The sequence below is a fragment of the Mercurialis annua genome, linkage group LG4, assembly GCF_937616625.2.
Source record: "Mercurialis annua linkage group LG4, ddMerAnnu1.2, whole genome shotgun sequence".
Lineage (NCBI taxonomy): Eukaryota > Viridiplantae > Streptophyta > Magnoliopsida > Malpighiales > Euphorbiaceae > Mercurialis > Mercurialis annua.
In genome coordinates, this window is record NC_065573.1 from 26,403,805 (window position 1) to 26,421,644 (window position 17,840).

At 31.1% G+C, this 17,840-nt stretch overlaps 3 protein-coding genes across 5 annotated transcripts; 2 read left to right on the plus strand and 1 right to left on the minus strand.

Moving 5' to 3' along the window:
* Nucleotides 1–115: 115 nt before the first annotated feature.
* On the minus strand, nt 116–1,089 carry LOC126678818 (uncharacterized). The gene is made up of 2 exons (XM_050373723.1): nt 1,059–1,089; nt 116–844 (listed from the first exon to the last, which is right to left on the minus strand). Exon 2 carries the CDS (start codon nt 666–668, stop codon nt 243–245), a length of 426 nt encoding a protein of 141 aa, XP_050229680.1. The 5' UTR covers nt 669–844; nt 1,059–1,089; the 3' UTR covers nt 116–242.
* Nucleotides 1,090–12,743: 11,654 nt separating this feature from the next.
* Nucleotides 12,744–14,462, plus strand: LOC126678984 (probable aquaporin PIP2-2). Its single transcript, XM_050373919.2, has 3 exons — nt 12,744–13,299; nt 13,395–13,831; nt 14,095–14,462. The coding sequence occupies exons 1-3, from the start codon at nt 12,990–12,992 to the stop codon at nt 14,212–14,214; spliced, it is 867 nt and encodes a 288-aa protein (XP_050229876.1). The 5' UTR covers nt 12,744–12,989; the 3' UTR covers nt 14,215–14,462.
* A 1,312-nt stretch (nt 14,463–15,774) lies between these two features.
* LOC126676560 (V-type proton ATPase subunit G 1-like) lies at nt 15,775–17,204 on the plus strand. Of its 3 annotated transcripts, XM_050370785.1 has the most exons (5): nt 15,884–15,900; nt 16,116–16,219; nt 16,640–16,740; nt 16,881–17,035; nt 17,120–17,204. In XM_050370785.1, coding segments are annotated over exons 1-4 (351 nt in total). In that variant the 5' UTR covers nt 15,884–15,898; the 3' UTR covers nt 17,025–17,035; nt 17,120–17,204. The 3 variants fall into 3 exon arrangements, with proteins under 3 accessions (XP_050226745.1, XP_050226742.1, XP_050226741.1); XM_050370788.2 differs by lacking the exon at nt 15,884–15,900 and adding an exon at nt 15,775–15,849 and having other exon boundaries at nt 16,881–17,204; XM_050370784.1 differs by having other exon boundaries at nt 16,881–17,204.
* The last annotated feature ends 636 nt before the right edge of the window (nt 17,205–17,840 follow it).

Consider the following 17,840-nt stretch of genomic DNA (forward strand, 5'->3'; position numbering starts at 1 on the left):
AAAGTATAAGAATGAAAGACAGTGGTCATGCATGAACCATACGTATTTCATTTCTCTAAAAATAAATTTATAAAATTTCCAACATATAAGTGTCTTTGAATAAGATAACAACATATCAGGAAATAATAAACAATGCTAAATTATGAAATAGCACATATAAAAAACATATAAGTGTTTTAAAATAAAATAACAACAATATCCGGAAATACAAAACAACGCTACATTTATTTGTTCTTTCGTTTTTATTTGTTCTTCTGTTTTTTGCTGCACCCTTCTTCTGGACCTTCAGCCACATCAGATGGGCCTTCAGCAGCAGCAATCTCCACTTCCAAGGCTTCTACTTGGCCCTCATCTTCAGTGCCGTACCACTCTAGCAACAATAATTCATCACCTGGACCTTCTTCAACTCCCGCGGCATCTTCAACTGCCTCCACTGGACCATCTTCAACTGGCTCAAATGGACCATCTTCTTCAATTTCTTTCAATTCTAACTTGGGTCCACTCTCAGGCACCAAATTATGCACATCATCAGAGGTTAAATATCGAACGTAGACATCAACCACACCTTCTTTTAGTGCAGCCCTTGCCATCTCCTCAACATCTCTATCATGTTCAAGAGGTTTTATCCCTCGATGATAGTCCAACTCTGGCTGCCTCCAATAATACATAACCAGCCCCTTCACTCCAATTTTTTTGGCCCACAAATCAAGCCTATTCAGTGACAGTTGGGAAATGTCAAAACATCTTGCACACACGTCGCCCCACAAATAACCACCTTCTCCAAATTCTCCATCATAGTGCAGAACAATTTCCAGGATCTGAGAATCCACTTCCACAGTACGGGCTGTTCAAACAAACAATATGGAGACATTCATTCACAGACATTATGCAAAACAAATCAACAAATTTTACAACCAACTTGAGAATAACTCCCCCCAAAAAACATACCCATAAACCTAAAAATTTACAATAAACCTAAAATCACAATTTCAAGTACCCAAAAACACATACCCAAAAACCAACAAAATTACCCTAAACACTAAAATTAAAATTCGAACCTGGCCGTTTCTTCCCTTTCGTCTCATCACTGCCGAAAAAGATCTTTTCTTTTCCCATTATCTTCTTAGCCTGTTTTACCATATAAAGATATCAATACCAAAAAAGTGTGCACATGACACTAACTTTACAAAAATTGATCAACCATTTTTTTTCATACCCGGATTTGTTCTTCCTCGAAATGCAACGCAGGCGAACTACAGAACGAGAGAAAATGAAGAGCAACCAAACGACGATGACAAACGTCTAGGTCAGAGGAGATGGGAAATAGAAAAAGACTGATTTCAAAAACAAATATAATGAAGAAGAAAGAGTATGTCAGAAAGAAGATGAAAGAGAGAGAAAATTTACCGAGCGGTTAATTTTTTTTTTGATTTTAAAATTTGAAAAGTCAACCGACATGTCAGAGGGAGGGACTGTTGCAACTGACAGTGGACAAGTCACGTGGGTCGACAGGTGGCGAGGAAAACGCATGCAAACGATTAAATCGTTGGCGGCGCCGCGATTTTGTGTTTTTTTTTTCCAGAAGGGCCGTGAATGGCGCCGCCATAAAGGTCAGGGGGTTTAGTGAAGCTTTTGAAAGGTGAGGGGGTTTAGGGAAGCTTAGTGCAAAGGTCGAGGACCGTCCATGATTATTAGCCGAGTTTATACTATATTAATTTCATATTGCTCAGATGATTTTGCAACTTCACTATATTTTCAACGTGCAATTCAGCTTTTAATTCTGCAGTGACAAATATTATGCGACTAAACAATGCTTAACACTTTTAGGTCGGCTTCTTTACATACAATAATCAAGGCTTATAAAAGGGTAGCTCCTACTTTCATATCAAATCACTCCAAACATATCCCTCAATTAGCAAGTTTAGCATTTTGTTTCTTGAAATGGCCGAAGAGATGAAGAATTTGAGTTTTTGGAATGAAATTTCACCGGCCCGAAACTATTGCGTTTTTGCACTATGTAACATAAAAAGGTGACAAAATTGCCTAAAAACGAATTTGGATTATAAAATGAAAAAACAGAAATGTTAAAATTTGTTTTATAATGTTTTGAAAAATAAAATAAAATTGCTATAAAGTTAAAATATTACAGTTTGTTTTGTTAATATTCTAATTTTTAAAAATCAAAACTTAAGTTGGGAGTGAAACCAAACAAATACATATTATTTTCTAAAAACAAAAAGAACCCACTTACTTTATTTTGATATGAAATAGTCCCGAATTCATTATTCCAAAAGTTTCAATAATTGGTTAGGAAATTTAATGGCGAGTTCTTTATACTATACTAATTTCATATTGATCACATGATTTCGCAGCTTTCACTATATTTTCAACGTGGAATTTAGCTTTTTAGTAGTGACAAATATTATATTACTAAACAATTCTTGACACTATTACGTCGGCTTCTTTGCATTCAATAATCAAGGCTTATAAAAGGATTGCTCCTACTTTCATTCTCAAATCACTCCAAATATATCCATTTCTTGAAGCAGCAGCTGGTAATTAGCAAGGCTAGCATTCTGCTTCTTGAAATGGCCAAAGAGATGAAGAATTTAAATATTTGGAACGAAATTGCACCAACCCTTTTCATTTCTTGCCACAAGATCACTATTAATTCTCCTGTCTTGGAGACCATTAATGAAGAGGAGAGTGAAGATTGGGAAGATGGTTCTTCATAGAACTTTAATTTTGGTGCCTATATTGATTCTGTATTGGCTATGATTTTGAGATCAAGCTTCAGTTTTGTTATTTACTATCATATCCTTATAAATCAAATAATTATTGGTAAAAAAGTCATTTTGTCTTTAAATTGAGCTTATGTAAGTTAAATTTGATTGATTATGATAACTTAATTCATAGTTCTTTAAAATAAATCCAATAGTATATCCGTATTTTTAGAGCACGTAGAAAAAATGTGCAGTTATTTATGTCAGCTTTAATATATTTATGTTTAAATATATTCACGATTGCTTTCTACGTCTTCTGAAAAATAAGTGAGATTGATTTATTTTACAAATTTATGATTTAAATTGTTAAAATAAATCTAATTTAATTTAATTCGGAGTAATATGTTGCCTCTAAAATCTCAAAATTATTGCAATTATTTGGAATTGGATACTTGCTAGTTTTGTCTGCAGCACCAATAGCTCAATTATTGAGGTATAATCTCTCTTAACACCACCTCACGATTTCCGATCAATTGTTTGCATATCCTTTACATGCATACAATTTTTTTTCATACATATTTTAGCCTTTTCAGTAAATCGGTGACCGAACTTTTTTTTAATAAACAATTGTTAATTTGGTACTATACATGATACCTATTATTAGATTTAATGGTGCTAAAAAGTGAAACATTTTTAACTTTTTAAAAATTTATACAAACTTTTTAAACTAGTAAATCTATCTCAATTTAATCCATACGTTGAAAATCTGTCAATTTTTAAAACATCGAATTAATTATATCTATGTGCAAGCCAATTTGATATAAAATATAAAGTTACAATATATCTATGTGATTTGTTTCCAAATTTTAAAAGAAAATAACATTTAAGTTCTATTTAGGAACAATTAAATCTATTTTAAAAAGTCGAATAAATTTTCAGCAAATTTGGATTAGAATATATTTATAATTTTTAAAAGTTTATATTTTATTTTAATTTGGAAGTTTTTCTGTGACTAACTTAGCACACTTCTGGTGGTAGCCATTGGGCTAAGTCTCCATAAAGAGCTAAAAATAAAAAAATTGCTTTTTAACACCATCGAATCTTATTTTGTTAAAAAATTTGGCTTTTAGTAAAGTTATTTTTTTTGAGAATATAAAGTTTATATATATATATATATATATATATATATATATATATTATTGTGTTCAATAATTGAGGATTATAATAGTGCACACATCATCAAGGGAGCTTTTCAATTTATTATCATGACTAGTGTCTTAAAAATATAAGAGCATCCATAATGCAGTGTCATTTTTATGTAAAATTTAGCATGAAAAAGTAACAAAATGCTATATTTAGTATAAAATTCTAATTTTATCTTCAACGCAAAATGCTAAAAAATGTTATAATTATTTACTATAATAAATATATATCAACTTAAAAAAAAATTCAATAATATATTTTATAAATTATTTTAACATAAATTTTATTTTTCAATTGATATAATAATGACAATTTTTTTAAAAAAATTATTAAGATAATCGATGGATTATATAAAAATAAATTATTTTATAAATCATTTAATATGTTGGCGTGTGGTCTATTTTTTTTTTTAATTAATCAAAGTTATAAAATAAAAAAAAAGAGTATAAAATCTAAAATAAATAATGAAATTAAAATAAATAATACAAAAAAAAGTAATAGTAAAAAATTATAATTAACAATGAATTTTAATTGGTTGTTGAAAATTAGCATATACTATAATGGAGGCTAAATTTAAGACATGATATAGCATTTGCTAAATTTAGCACCGAGTATAGCATCACATTGGAAACTGATTTTAAAGCTCAATATCAAATTATAACATTAGCATGAAAATTTATATTGTGGATGTTCTAAATTTTAGTCCAATTGTCAAAAGAAAACACAAATTTTTGCTTGTGTTTCTAATTTAAATTAAAATATTTTAATTTTTGCAATACCATATCAATTTGGCAGTTTGACGACATCCATATTTATTTGATTTAAGCATTTTTAACTTAAATTTTAATTCCTTTTCTTTTATCACCGAAAGTTGGAAAATTTAAAATTTAATTTTAAAATTATTTTTAATTTTTAAATTAAAAAATTAAATTAAAAAATTATAAAAAAATGGATTCTGCTAATTATGAAGTTAGTGTGTAAATTTAAATAATAATTAGGACAATTAAAATGAACGGTGTATATCGTGAATATGACCCCTCAAGTTTATTTTGAATTTGAGGGAATCTAATCCAATAAATAAAATTACAACAGAAAAATGAAGCTGAAATGGATTCAAAAATTGAGAAGTTTATTTAAATTGCAAATGCAAGCAAAATTTTAAAGTTTTTTACAATTAAATTTAATATATTTTTAAATTAAGTTAATTTTAATTAAATCCAAAAAATATCAGTTTTAGTACGTTAGAAGATTTTTTCGGAAGATTTCGTATATCTCATGTGGTACCCAATTAAGGTCTTGGATAGAAGAAAAAGAAAAAGATGGGTTAGTCCCCACCTCACACGTTTCAAATAAATGGTGAGGAAATTGAGTGGTGAGTTCCTTTCCACGTACGTCAACTTGCCAATATCGTACATTTGTCCTCTAATTCCATCACCATATTTCCCACATGTAATTAATTTAGCTTTAATTTTCACTACCCACCTAACTTCTACTAGTATTATAAATAACATTACCGATGAGCTTTAGCTCAAGTAGTATACACGCTAAGCAAAAAATTGATAGATTGTGAGTTCGATTTCTCCGACAAACGTTTCTCCCTTTTCAAATTCTCAAAAAAAAAATAATAATATTATAAATAACATTTAACTGTTACTGTTTCACCCACTCCATTGCACCCAATCTTTATTAAAGGATCAACAGAGCCAACCCATAAATTGTATCATCAGTCTCTCGTATCAGCTCTGTCTTCGTCAATACAACTTAAAATTCCAAGAAAGCTCATTACTTGCAAGTCAAGAAATTAGGAATTGAAGACTGGTCATCTGTTTCTTGACATTAATTAATGGCGAAGACAGTTAAATATTTGAGTTATTGGATTGAAGTTGCACCAATCCTTTTCATTTCTCGCCACAGGATTTCTAATTCTCCTGCTCTTCTTCACACAATTACGGAAGAGGAGTCTGAAGATTACAGAGAAGATGATTCGTAGAATTTGTGGTTTTTCTATTTATGCTTAATTTTTCAACTTATTGATTTGTATTGGCTGTTCATTTGAGGTCCATCAAGTCATGTAATACAGCTATTTTTGTATGTAGTACCATCAATCTACTAAATTCTGGAAGAAAAAAAATCAATCTGGTAATTGTGCATGGGTCATTGAATCAAACAGAATCATATATGTTTGGTTGTTTTACATTTTTCGATTGTTCAATCTTTTACTCCTACCTTACAATTATTGTAATTTCAAATAATTTAATTTAATTTTTTTTTATGAAACTAATTAAATTTTATTAAATAAATTAATTTATAAAAAATATCATAATTATTTACAAATTACTTGAAACTAGTATTACAAGTAAAGATTATTGCTAAAATACCAAATGTTTGCGGGTTTTATTAGTTATAATCAAACTTTTTAAAACCAGCTAATTAAGCCCATTTTAAAATATGTGAAACCTTTTCTAACCATTCGTAAATCAAACTGAAAAATGTGTCATTCATGAAACTACCCGATTTTAATTGATTTCGCTAGAAAAGATTTCAACTTTCCATATCATTGAGCCAAAGTTGATTAAAAATGATATAATTGAAAGTTTTTTCTTAAAATTAAGTGTTTTTAATGATCAAAAGCATAAATAAGAATATCAAGTTTATAATTGTCCGACAGTTTTATCTAAATCAACTCTTTAAAGATCTCATCCTTAAGTATACCACATTTTTTTTAAAGCCTAAAACTTCTGTTTACACTGGCCCAAAAAGAGCTCATATGGGCTAATTCGGGTTTTTGAGCCCAAAAGCCATCAATTATCCTTTTATTTTTATCTTAGCTTAATAGTTATCTTTTTTAGTCATTATCTTATTTTTAGTCATTATCTTTGTTATTTAGCTTAGTATTTATCTAAATAAGAGATTGTATCTCATTAGACTAGGTTTTCTATTTAGGGTTTGTCCCCTATAAATAGCTAGCTTTAGGTTTGTATTCTCTACAACTCAAATTATCAATCAAACACAAACTTCAAAGCTCTGCGCTTTTCTATCCCCAACCCCTACGGTTGGTTAATTTAGGAGTAGGAGTAGTTCAAATAATAATCTCGCCTGGGTTTCTTAACCTCCAGATTAATGTTTTAATTTAGATAAATCAAACCTTGTTCAACTTTTCGGACTGAACCGGTTAAAGCATCGATCCACACAGTACCCATCTATAAATTCAAAGATTCGAGTTTGGAAATATTTTCACGCGAACATCTTTTGGCGACTCCACTGGGGACGCGTTTATGGTGAGCACAAAAACCGGAACGACGAAGGAAAGTTACAGGTGCACTTGTTAACATAGCCAAATCCAATCCGAAGTAGGCCGCACATCGTCAGGCGATTCAAACTCAGGCTTGGAGGCGATCATGACAAAGGATGACAAGTCAGGCTACAGCTGCTTGGGGACCTACGCACCTCCCGCTGGAACAATGACTGTCGGGTTACAGCTGCTTGGGGACCAACGCACCCCCCGCTGGGACAACGACCGTCGATCTCAGAGTCAAGCATCCGAACCAAGTACAAGAGGACAAGACGAATGATTGTCTGCAACCTACCTCCCACTCGCCCCTCATTATCACGTGCCGATTTCATAACCATGCGTAATGGGGTAGCCCAGAAAAATCGGCGGGTATTGATGAGGCGATGAATTAGATGGATGAAGCCATCAAAATAATTTAACGGGAGAAAAAGGCGGATTTTGGTAAGTTAACGAGTGTTCTGGAATTATTGGTGAAAGTCTTGTCAAGGCAATGTATCGCTGAGACTGCCAATAAAACGGCTGAATTTCTCCAAACATCGAATAAACTCGGAGTTCCGAGTATATCGGCCGAGCAAGGGCAACTGCCCAATAAGTTCGGCATCCAATATGAGTCGGTAAATATTTTGACTAGTCTATATGCCGAGTCTTCAAACAATGGTGAATTGCTATCCAATTGATCACCATTTGATAGATTTTTTTTTTTAGCCGATCTCCAACTGGTTGATCGCATCCATTTTGGGCCAGTCAGGTTAGTCGCCATTCATTTAATTGTCATATATGGTACGTTGATTACTTGAGCAGCACCCAAACTTTTTAAGCATATGGCGATCAATTTGGCCGATTGCAATATTTTTGATAGATAATTGCATATATCGGCCACTAAATTATGTTGTGACTAGTGAGCTGGGTGAACTGCTCATTATTCAATATATGATCGATTAAATGGGAGATGTGTTGAGAATTCTATAAAAAGAGGAGCACGTGATTGAAATTTGATTGGCTCGCCATTTTCTCATTAATTTGGCAACTTGTGGTTGCATATTTGCATTTCATGATAACATGCAGACTCACACATGTTTGATTAGCAACTCATGGCAACATGACATGGACATCGAGAAAGCTGTGCGCATTTATTTTGTGTTGGCAAAATGGCCAAATAGTATATGTGATGAAGGAGAAGTTAATGAACCAAAGAAGAATTTTACCATATAAAATTATTTATATCTGCAACATTAATTTAGGCGAGGAGACATCATGATGAAGATATACTCGGCCAAAATGAGAATTTGTTATACTCAGTTATATCATGAAACATAATGGTTCAAGCAGTATATGTTGGACGATGTGACGGATACACTTATAGAAGCAAATAATTATCGGCTTATAATTATAAAAAATTATTTAAAATTTTTAGATTCAGAAATATATGGCCGATTTAATGTTCCAGATAATTGGATCGGCTAAAATATTGACGAGTCTTAAATATATTCGGTCTAAACGACCGATTGCCGATTAAAATATCAATTAACTTTGATCGTTGCTTATAAGGCTGTCACAAAAATACGTCTCTTCACCTTTCTTGACATCCAGCTAAAAAGATGTGGGGGGCATTGTTTACACTGGCCCAAAAAGAGCTCATATGGGCTAATTCGGGTTTTTGAGCCCAAAAGCCATCAATTATCCTTTTATTTTTATCTTAGCTTAATAGTTATCTTTTTTAGTCATTCTCTTATTTTTAGTCATTATCTTTGTTATTTAGCTTAGTATTTATCTAAATAAGAGATTGTATCTCATTAGACTAGGTTTTCTATTTAGGGTTTGTCCCCTATAAATAGCTAGCTTTAGGTTTGTATTCTCTACAACTCAAATTATCAATCAAACACAAACTTCAAAACTCTGCGCTTTTCTATCCCCAACCCCTGCGGTTGGTTAACTTAGGAGTAGGAGTAGTTCAAACAATAATCTCGCCTGGGTTTCTTAACCTCCAGATTAATGTTTTAATTTAGATAAATCAAACTTTGTTCAACTTTTCGGACCGAACCGGTTAAAGTATCGATCCACACAGTACCCATCTATAAATTCAAAGATTCGAGTTTGGAAATATTTTCCTGCGAACAACTTCTAATAATAAAAATTACATAATTTAGTTTATAACTCACAAATTGTTTGATAAAGTGTTTGGTACTCTTTTACAAACATGTATTTCATGTTATGTAATCTCACTAAGACCTAGTCATTAAGAGCAGGGGCGGAACTAGCTTTTGTGAAATGGGGGGACGAAACCATACAAATTTTATTTTGAGGGGGCGAAATACATTAAAATTACTATATTTTTTCAAAAAAGAAAAAAGTTCAAGAGTGTTTTTGTTAAAAAAAAAAATTTGCAGGGGCGGTCGCTACCTCAGCCATAAGGCTGGTTCCGCCCCTGATTAAGAGAGGAATAACCAAAATAAAGTACAATTGACGGTGGTGGTGATATTCACTCTCATAGTTCCACACCTTGCAAATGGTTGAATATATAGGATTTTAAAATTGTTTTAGAGAGTAGAGCTGAATTGTCTTTCAATTCTTATCTATCTTCATGCCAAAATGTACAATATGACAAATGCAGGAGTATGTTCGTATAATATGATGTTCAATCTGTTTGGATAATTCTGTTTGTTAGTGGCACAGTAAAAAAACTTGGAAAAACAATTTAACCAAGAGACTCTAATATCATAGTAAATAACAATTAATCTAAAAAGTTAAGGTGTTAAATGAAAATTCAACTTCAACTATAATTTTAATATTTGAACAATATAAATACCCTATCATCGTTATGGTATAATTTGCTTAAAAATAAAATATTAAATTATAAAATTTATTATTTTAGTTTTATTCAAAAAGTAAGAAATAATCTATTTTTTTTAAAAAGATATATGAAGTTTTGGATGGGTCCTAATTATGGATCGACAATTTCAATTTTTTTACATTCAAATTAATTGTCACTTGAATCTGATAATCTTTTATTAAAAATAAAATGCTGACTAACTTTTAAACTAGTGCGTATATGAATAGAGTTTAAATATAGATATAACCCAATTTCTATGAAGTTTCGATTGATACTAGCACCATTGTATGACAGAGAATTAAGATATTTGATGGATCCAGAGATACGGCTGGGTTTGTTTTTGACAGATCTGCTCGTGGCTTATGAGCAAGCTGAATCTCCTGTGAAAGAAAATTAATAAAGAAAACGGCAAAGGAAGAAATTTAGGATTTGGACTTTGAAATCACTATGATACTTAAGTTAGTAAGGTATTAGATGAGGGTGATAAATGTGTGTGAAAATATAAAAAAATGAAACCGTTATTCTTTTATAAATCTTTTCGCATGTCATTGCTCTTTTCGGCGATGTGGGACTATTTGAGTTTTGTGGTATTCCATTAATACCGATAGTAGTCATTTAATGATTGTAACTTTGTTTTATATTTTTTAATTTAATTGAATGAATTTATTTTGAATAAATAATACATAAAATAAAATTATATTTAACATTAATAAGAAAGACTTAATTATTATACAAATAATGTTTTACGATAAATTTAAAATTCATTTAAACTGATAAAAAAGATATTAAAATTTTTAAAATTATTATTTTAATATAAAAATTATATATCATGTCTAATTTATTGATATGAGAAAATTAAAATTAAAACCGACCAACTACAATCATCAACTATAAAAACAAAAATCAAAAGAAATCGATTGTATAATGTCATTCATATAGCAAATTAATTCTACATTAATCATATAAATTTTTTAATAATTAAAAAATAAAATTAAAATTTTTTTGTTTTTAATATTGGCCTATTATAAATATATCATGACACAATCACTATATCAGATAAACATTCAAAATCAAAACCCAATTTTCTATTATGAATGCACATATGTTTGACATGTGGATAAATTTCATCCATGCATCAAATATTTTCTACCTCTAATTCCTATTCCTTTGTCTGACTATAATTATTACATTAATTATGTTATCATTAGAGGTTTTGGTACTTAGCAATGATTGGTGTTTGCTGTGGGACCATATGAACGTGGCATTATGGGAGTGGTTAGGAGAATCAGCGGCGGTGGATGTGGTTGGACTGAGCTGGATGGACGGTTGATGGTGGCGAAATGGGTGATGATGGATGGTCGGTTATGGTCGCCCATTAACACGTCACCATCTCTCCATTACTTATGTCCTACATATGCATTATTGGACCCACCCACATATTCTTAATTAGTGAGTACAGTCAGCAATTAGACATTAATGATTAACTTGAGCATAACATTATTTAGGAAATCAATTTACAATTGATGTTTCGAATAAAAACATTTATAGTATAAATCGTAGTATGTAAATTTATTCAATTTAAAATATTGATCCAAACATCATTCAATCAAGCTGATGAATGTTATTTAATCTTTATATACCTGTCTTGCAATGTCAAAAGTTTAATTTATTAAAATAATTTAGTTAATCAATAATGTATTACATTCTTATTAGTAATGTCTAAAAATAATAGTATAGTGGTAGTTGATGTTAGAGATTAGAATTTCTCCATTTAGCCAGAAATTATAGTCTGATGCACATACATAGCCGCATATAGAAGTGGGGGTAATTGATCCTGAAGATCACTGAACTTTCGAGTTTTTCATTTCAGTTACTAAGCTATTTTTCTTTTCATCCTAATAACTGAACTTTCATTTTTTCTCATTTTGATATTTTTCGGCCAAAAATGCTTAGGTGGCAATCAGAATTATTTTTTTTAATCTAAAAATTTGCCATCTATACATTATTTGATCTAAAAATTCATTTTTAAAGTGAAATTATATATGTATGATAAATTTTTAAGTAAAACTTGTAAAATCCAGTTGTCACATGTCAAATTCCGGATGCCACCTAAGCATTTTTGGCCTGAAATATCAAAATGAAAAAAAAATGAAAGTTCAGTGATTAAAATGAAAAAAAATAGTTTAGTGACTGAAATGAAAAAATTCGAAAGTTCAATGATGGTCATAATCAATTACCCTAGAAGTGGGCAATACTTTTTTTATCTGACTAAAAAAATTACTTAGTTGGGTTAGTTTAATTCGTTTAGTTAACTAAAAAAGTACAATTAAACATAAATTTTAATATATTTTTACAATTACGATGCTAAATTTCATGATTTGTATTGTTATTTTTTTATTTTTTTTAATTATTATTGTTCATACTATTATCAATTTAACTGAATTTAACATACTAATTTGATCATTTCGATTTTATTCCTCTAATTAATTAAGTTATTACAGTCAATGTAGTTAAATAAATAAAATAATACGTTTAATTCGATTTTCGACTAAATTGATGGGTTTTTAACGTAACAAACCCTCCCTACCCTACACACAAAATAAGAAATTCAATCACATGATGTTTGTACTTTGTAGGTGAAAATGTGGAAAGTTAGCAAAAAGATAGTAACATTAATTCACAACACAAGCATTGAACTAGCAGCTATTAGAACGTAGTGGAACTATCCATTTAATCCTTGAGCCAGATAAGCAGCCACATCATAGAGTAATGCGGGGTTAAATCTAGATGGGGCGGCTAAGCTAAGTTAATTTAACACTCACTCTATTACTACCCAATATCCCAATAAATACTCCACTTTGCTTCTTCACATTTCCATCATCTTCTCTACTACTAATTAATTAATTTCTCTGAAATTTCAAGATTTTGCAGAACTGCAGCAATGGCTAAGGATGCTGAAGTTGGCGGCCACGGCGGGGACTTCCATGCCAAGGACTACCAAGACCCGCCACCCGCACCATTGATCGATGCGGAGGAGCTGACTAAATGGTCATTTTATAGAGCTATAATTGCTGAGTTTATTGCCACGCTCTTGTTTTTGTATATCACTGTGTTGACTGTCATTGGTTACAAAGCTCAAACTGATCCGACCAAGACTGATGATGCTTGCGGTGGCGTTGGCATTCTTGGCATCGCTTGGGCCTTCGGTGGCATGATCTTTATTCTTGTCTACTGCACCGCCGGTATTTCAGGTCAGTCCCAATAGTAATACTTTATCCTAATGATATGTTGTAAATTTTGTATTAAATAAAGTTGTACTACATAGTACTAATGTTTAACTATGCAGGTGGACACATTAACCCGGCAGTGACATTTGGGTTGTTTTTAGCAAGAAAGGTGTCTTTGGTAAGAGCCATAATGTACATGTTGGCTCAGAGTTTAGGAGCCATATGTGGATGTGGGCTAGTCAAAGCGTTTCAAAAGAGTTACTACCAAAGATATGGCGGTGGAGCTAATGAGCTTGCTGACGGATACAGCAAAGGAACTGGTTTAGGAGCTGAGATTATTGGTACTTTTGTTCTTGTCTACACTGTCTTCTCTGCTACTGACCCCAAGAGAAATGCTAGAGACTCCCATGTTCCTGTGTTGGCTCCACTTCCTATTGGATTTGCTGTGTTCATGGTTCACTTGGCTACTATTCCGATCACCGGCACCGGAATTAACCCTGCTAGGAGTTTTGGTGCTGCTGTCATTTACAATAAGGAAAAGGCATGGGATGACCAAGTATGTATTATTTCTTTCTCACTATCTTTATTCCATTTTGTAAATAAAGTCACCTATGAGAATCTGATCAATTGATGCCAATTTGAACGTCGGAACACTATGTCATCTATTTTTTGTGTTATAACTTGTAAAAATAAAATTCACGTTGATTACAAAACACGCTAAAGTTTATAATTTTATAAATTACTCGTTAAGTTTATCGCTTAGTCAACTTGTAGTTTTAAGGTATACTAATATTTTCTTGAACATATTTTATATGGCAGTGGATTTTCTGGGTTGGACCGTTCATTGGAGCTGCAATTGCTGCAATCTACCACCAATATGTACTAAGAGGATCAGCTGTTAAGGCTCTTGGTTCATTCAGAAGCAGTTCCAACATTTGAGTTTGCTATATTAATCTCCTCCGTGGCAGCCACCACAAAATGTTCAAGTCTTGAAGGATCTTGGAGTTAATATGTACATTATGTATCATTATTTATAATTATTTTGTGTTTATGTATTTGAGTATGATTGGGCCCTTGTTTTATTTGTGCCCAAATGTTGCATCCAAAGTCTTCCTTTTCTTTCCATTTTAGTGCCTTTGTAATCATGATGTGTTGACAGAAATTTATCAGAAATTACTTTGTGTCAATTTCATCCATCTCTACTTACTTACTCCATTATAAAAATAAAATGAATATGAAACTTATGCTTTTTCTATTTGAGCCATCAACGAAAATGAAGATTATACTGGTCAATTGGATAATTGCTACGATCATCCAAAAACATTCCAGTTTGTTGATTTTTTTGATTTATATTTAAACTTTTAAAATGGTTAATTTTACCTTATCTCTAAATTTCAGTTTCAATTGTATCTATTTTTTCAAATTAGAGTTTTCTTAGGGAAACAATAATATTTATTGAAATGTCCAAATATGTCCTTTAGGCATATAGTCTAAATGAATTTTAATATTTTGAGGAAAATAACAATTTTTCAAATTAAAATTTTTTCACTCTAAAACAGGTTCAACTACATCCTTTAAACATGTAGTCTAGATAAGTCTTATTATTTTTAAAAAAATATTAAAACTTGAGACTATTTGTTAAATATGAAGAATGTATTTGAACTTTTATTATAGTATAGAAACTCTAATTTTAAAAAATAGATAAAATTGAAAATGAAAATTGAAAAACAGAATGACCGTGACGATTTTAAGAGTTCAAAATATAAACAAAAAAATCGAAAAGATTGAGTATTTTTAAATGATTAAACCCTCAATAACTAGAAACTTCATATTTTGTTCAATTTTAGTTGAATTTTCTTGATTAGAAAAGAATTTCTATAGGATTTATTTTGATCAATATTGTAAAATTTAAAAGTTAATGTTGTAAATTAACTCTAAATAAACTATAGAAAAGTAGTGGGAATTTGTAAATAATATTTTTTGAAATTGTTCTATATAGTTCATACCAAATATATCAAGTATGTTTTTAAATTTTTCCACTTTGCTAGTCTCACCTCCCAAGTCCCATCTTTCGTTATTTAAAAAATTTACATCAACCAATTAACAAGCTGTAACTCAAATAATATTAATGCTGAGCAATAAATTATCAAAGTTATAGGTTCAAACTAGGAATGGGTATGAACCGGTTAACCGGTCCATAAAGGTAAATAATTTATAAATCGGTCTGTAATAGTACGGTTTTTAAAATTAAAAATTTATATCTAAAATTTTAAACGGTTAACCATTAAATTTGTTAACCATTTAAAAAGATTTGATTTTGTGATTTTTTACTATAAAACCATTAAAAAAAATTACATTAACCGTAAAAAGATTCAATCATTTCAATAGCATTGGCATTTTCTTCAAAAATTAAAGCGGCATGTCGTTCAAAGATGGCAGATTAAGACTTGCGAAAACGACGTCGTAACACAATTTATTGTACTATTTTGGCAGTCAGTACGTTACGTAAGCATTTGCCATTTTGCTCCATCAAAGGAAATTTCGTTTCTTGATTACACAACACCCGAAGAACAGGTACGTTTTATTTTCCTTTTGGATTATCATCAAAATCATTCACATTCTTATGTACGTTGATCTCTGCCTTTATTTACGGCGTATCAGAAATTTAGGTGCTAACGAAATTTAACTATCATCCGATCGTTTTTTCGCTTGATTAATTTCGAATCTCGAATCACTATATTCAATCTTTTTAATTTGATCTAAAAATCGAAAATTCAATTATGATTAATGCACTAGTATTAATACGTTGTTTATGATTCTTGTTGAAAATTAATTTACAGGAAATCAAAAATGGCTGCCAATAGAAGAAATCAGCAAGGTGGAATTCAGCTATTGCTAGATGCAGAACAACAAGCTCAGTTAATTATCAATGATGCCAGAAATGGTAATTCGTTTTTTTCTTAAGCAATTAATTCTTTTCATATTTTATTTATTTGAATATAAAAACTCTGCAATTTTAAAAAATTTTGGCAATTTTTATGTGTTTGTTACATCCAAATACTACGGGAAATTTAATTATGCTGTTCTGTTTGCTCAATTCTTGTTATTGGAAAACTTACGGTGCGTTTGGCTCAAATAAATTTCACCGAATTTGATGGAATTCATTTGTAAATGCACATAGTTATGTTTGATTAACTTTAGAATACATTTATAAATAATTAATTTATGTAATTAATTCTAGATTAGAATCTAATCGAACAAAAGGTTAGAGTACTTTAAAGCAGAGTTATTAGATTAGGCTTGTATTTTATCCGATCAATGTTGTTTCCTGATTGCTTTTGTTGATGGCTTCCTCTCCTTTTAGCAAAACTGGCAAGACTAAAACAAGCCAAAGAAGAAGCTGATAATGAGATCGCAAACTATCGGTCTCATGTGGATTCCGAGTTTCAGAGAAAAGTAGCTGGGGTAATATGAATTTTCATGTAGTGTTGAGTTTTTGATATCATGTATTTTACTCTCATTTCCCATGATGTGATATTGCTGTGGTTGTCATTGTTTATGTGTTTACTTTTCCTTTTTTGATGTGATTGCATGACTCTTAAAAGAATACCGGCGATTCAAATTCTAACGTGAATCGTCTTGATCAAGAAACTGATGCCAAGATTAGTCACCTGAAGACCGAGGCTGCTAGAATATCACTTGATGTTGTCAACATGCTCCTCAAGCACACCACGACTGTGAAAAACTAAGCTTGCGAGTGGTAAGGCAATCTTTTTTCAGTTTAGTTTCTTCGTAGAGCTTAAGACTTATATGAAGTTGATGAGACACTTGTTTCGTTCACAAGGTGGTTATGTCCTTTGTTGGGAATAATGCTAGAGAAACTACTGCTACATTTTATTAGACATCGTCATTTGTTATTTTTTCCTGCACATTCTTCTTTTGTTGTTGAGCATATTGATAGTGCTGCCTGCGCGTGCAATATTCATAGTGTAAAATCGGATGCGCATAAAGAATAGAATACACTTGAGAAGATTTGACTCTTTAATTGCTTAACAAGTTGATCTAAAAGTGTTCCATGAAAAGCTGTCGGAAACCGCCTACCGGAGTCGGTAAATTTTCTTTTTCCTGTACAGTTGAAAGGGCAATTATCTGTGTCCTATGACTAAGCCAATTGGTGATTTCTTATTAAGCATCAAGAAGACATGGCTGTTGACTATTGGCATATCATGTGATGTTCTTCTGCAGGCTTTGTATGTTGACCCAACCTTTCAAGGCCACGGTCATGAATTTTAGTCCAAACTCTTCCTGTTAGAAAGGAACCCATGTTGAATTTGTCACAAAATTCTTGTTTGTGCTTTTGAAAGAAATATATGTTGTCAGTGATGGAACTCTGAAGTAGGGGGAGGTATATGAGAGGGCCTTGGCCTCCCCCAACTTTCAAAAAAGTTACCTTAGTATAGAAAATTAATATAATTCTATGAATTGCCACCCCATAATTTAGTAAAATTTTCCATCATATATAGCTGAAGTGGGTTTTGTTTTTAAAGCCTAATTTGACTTTGAAT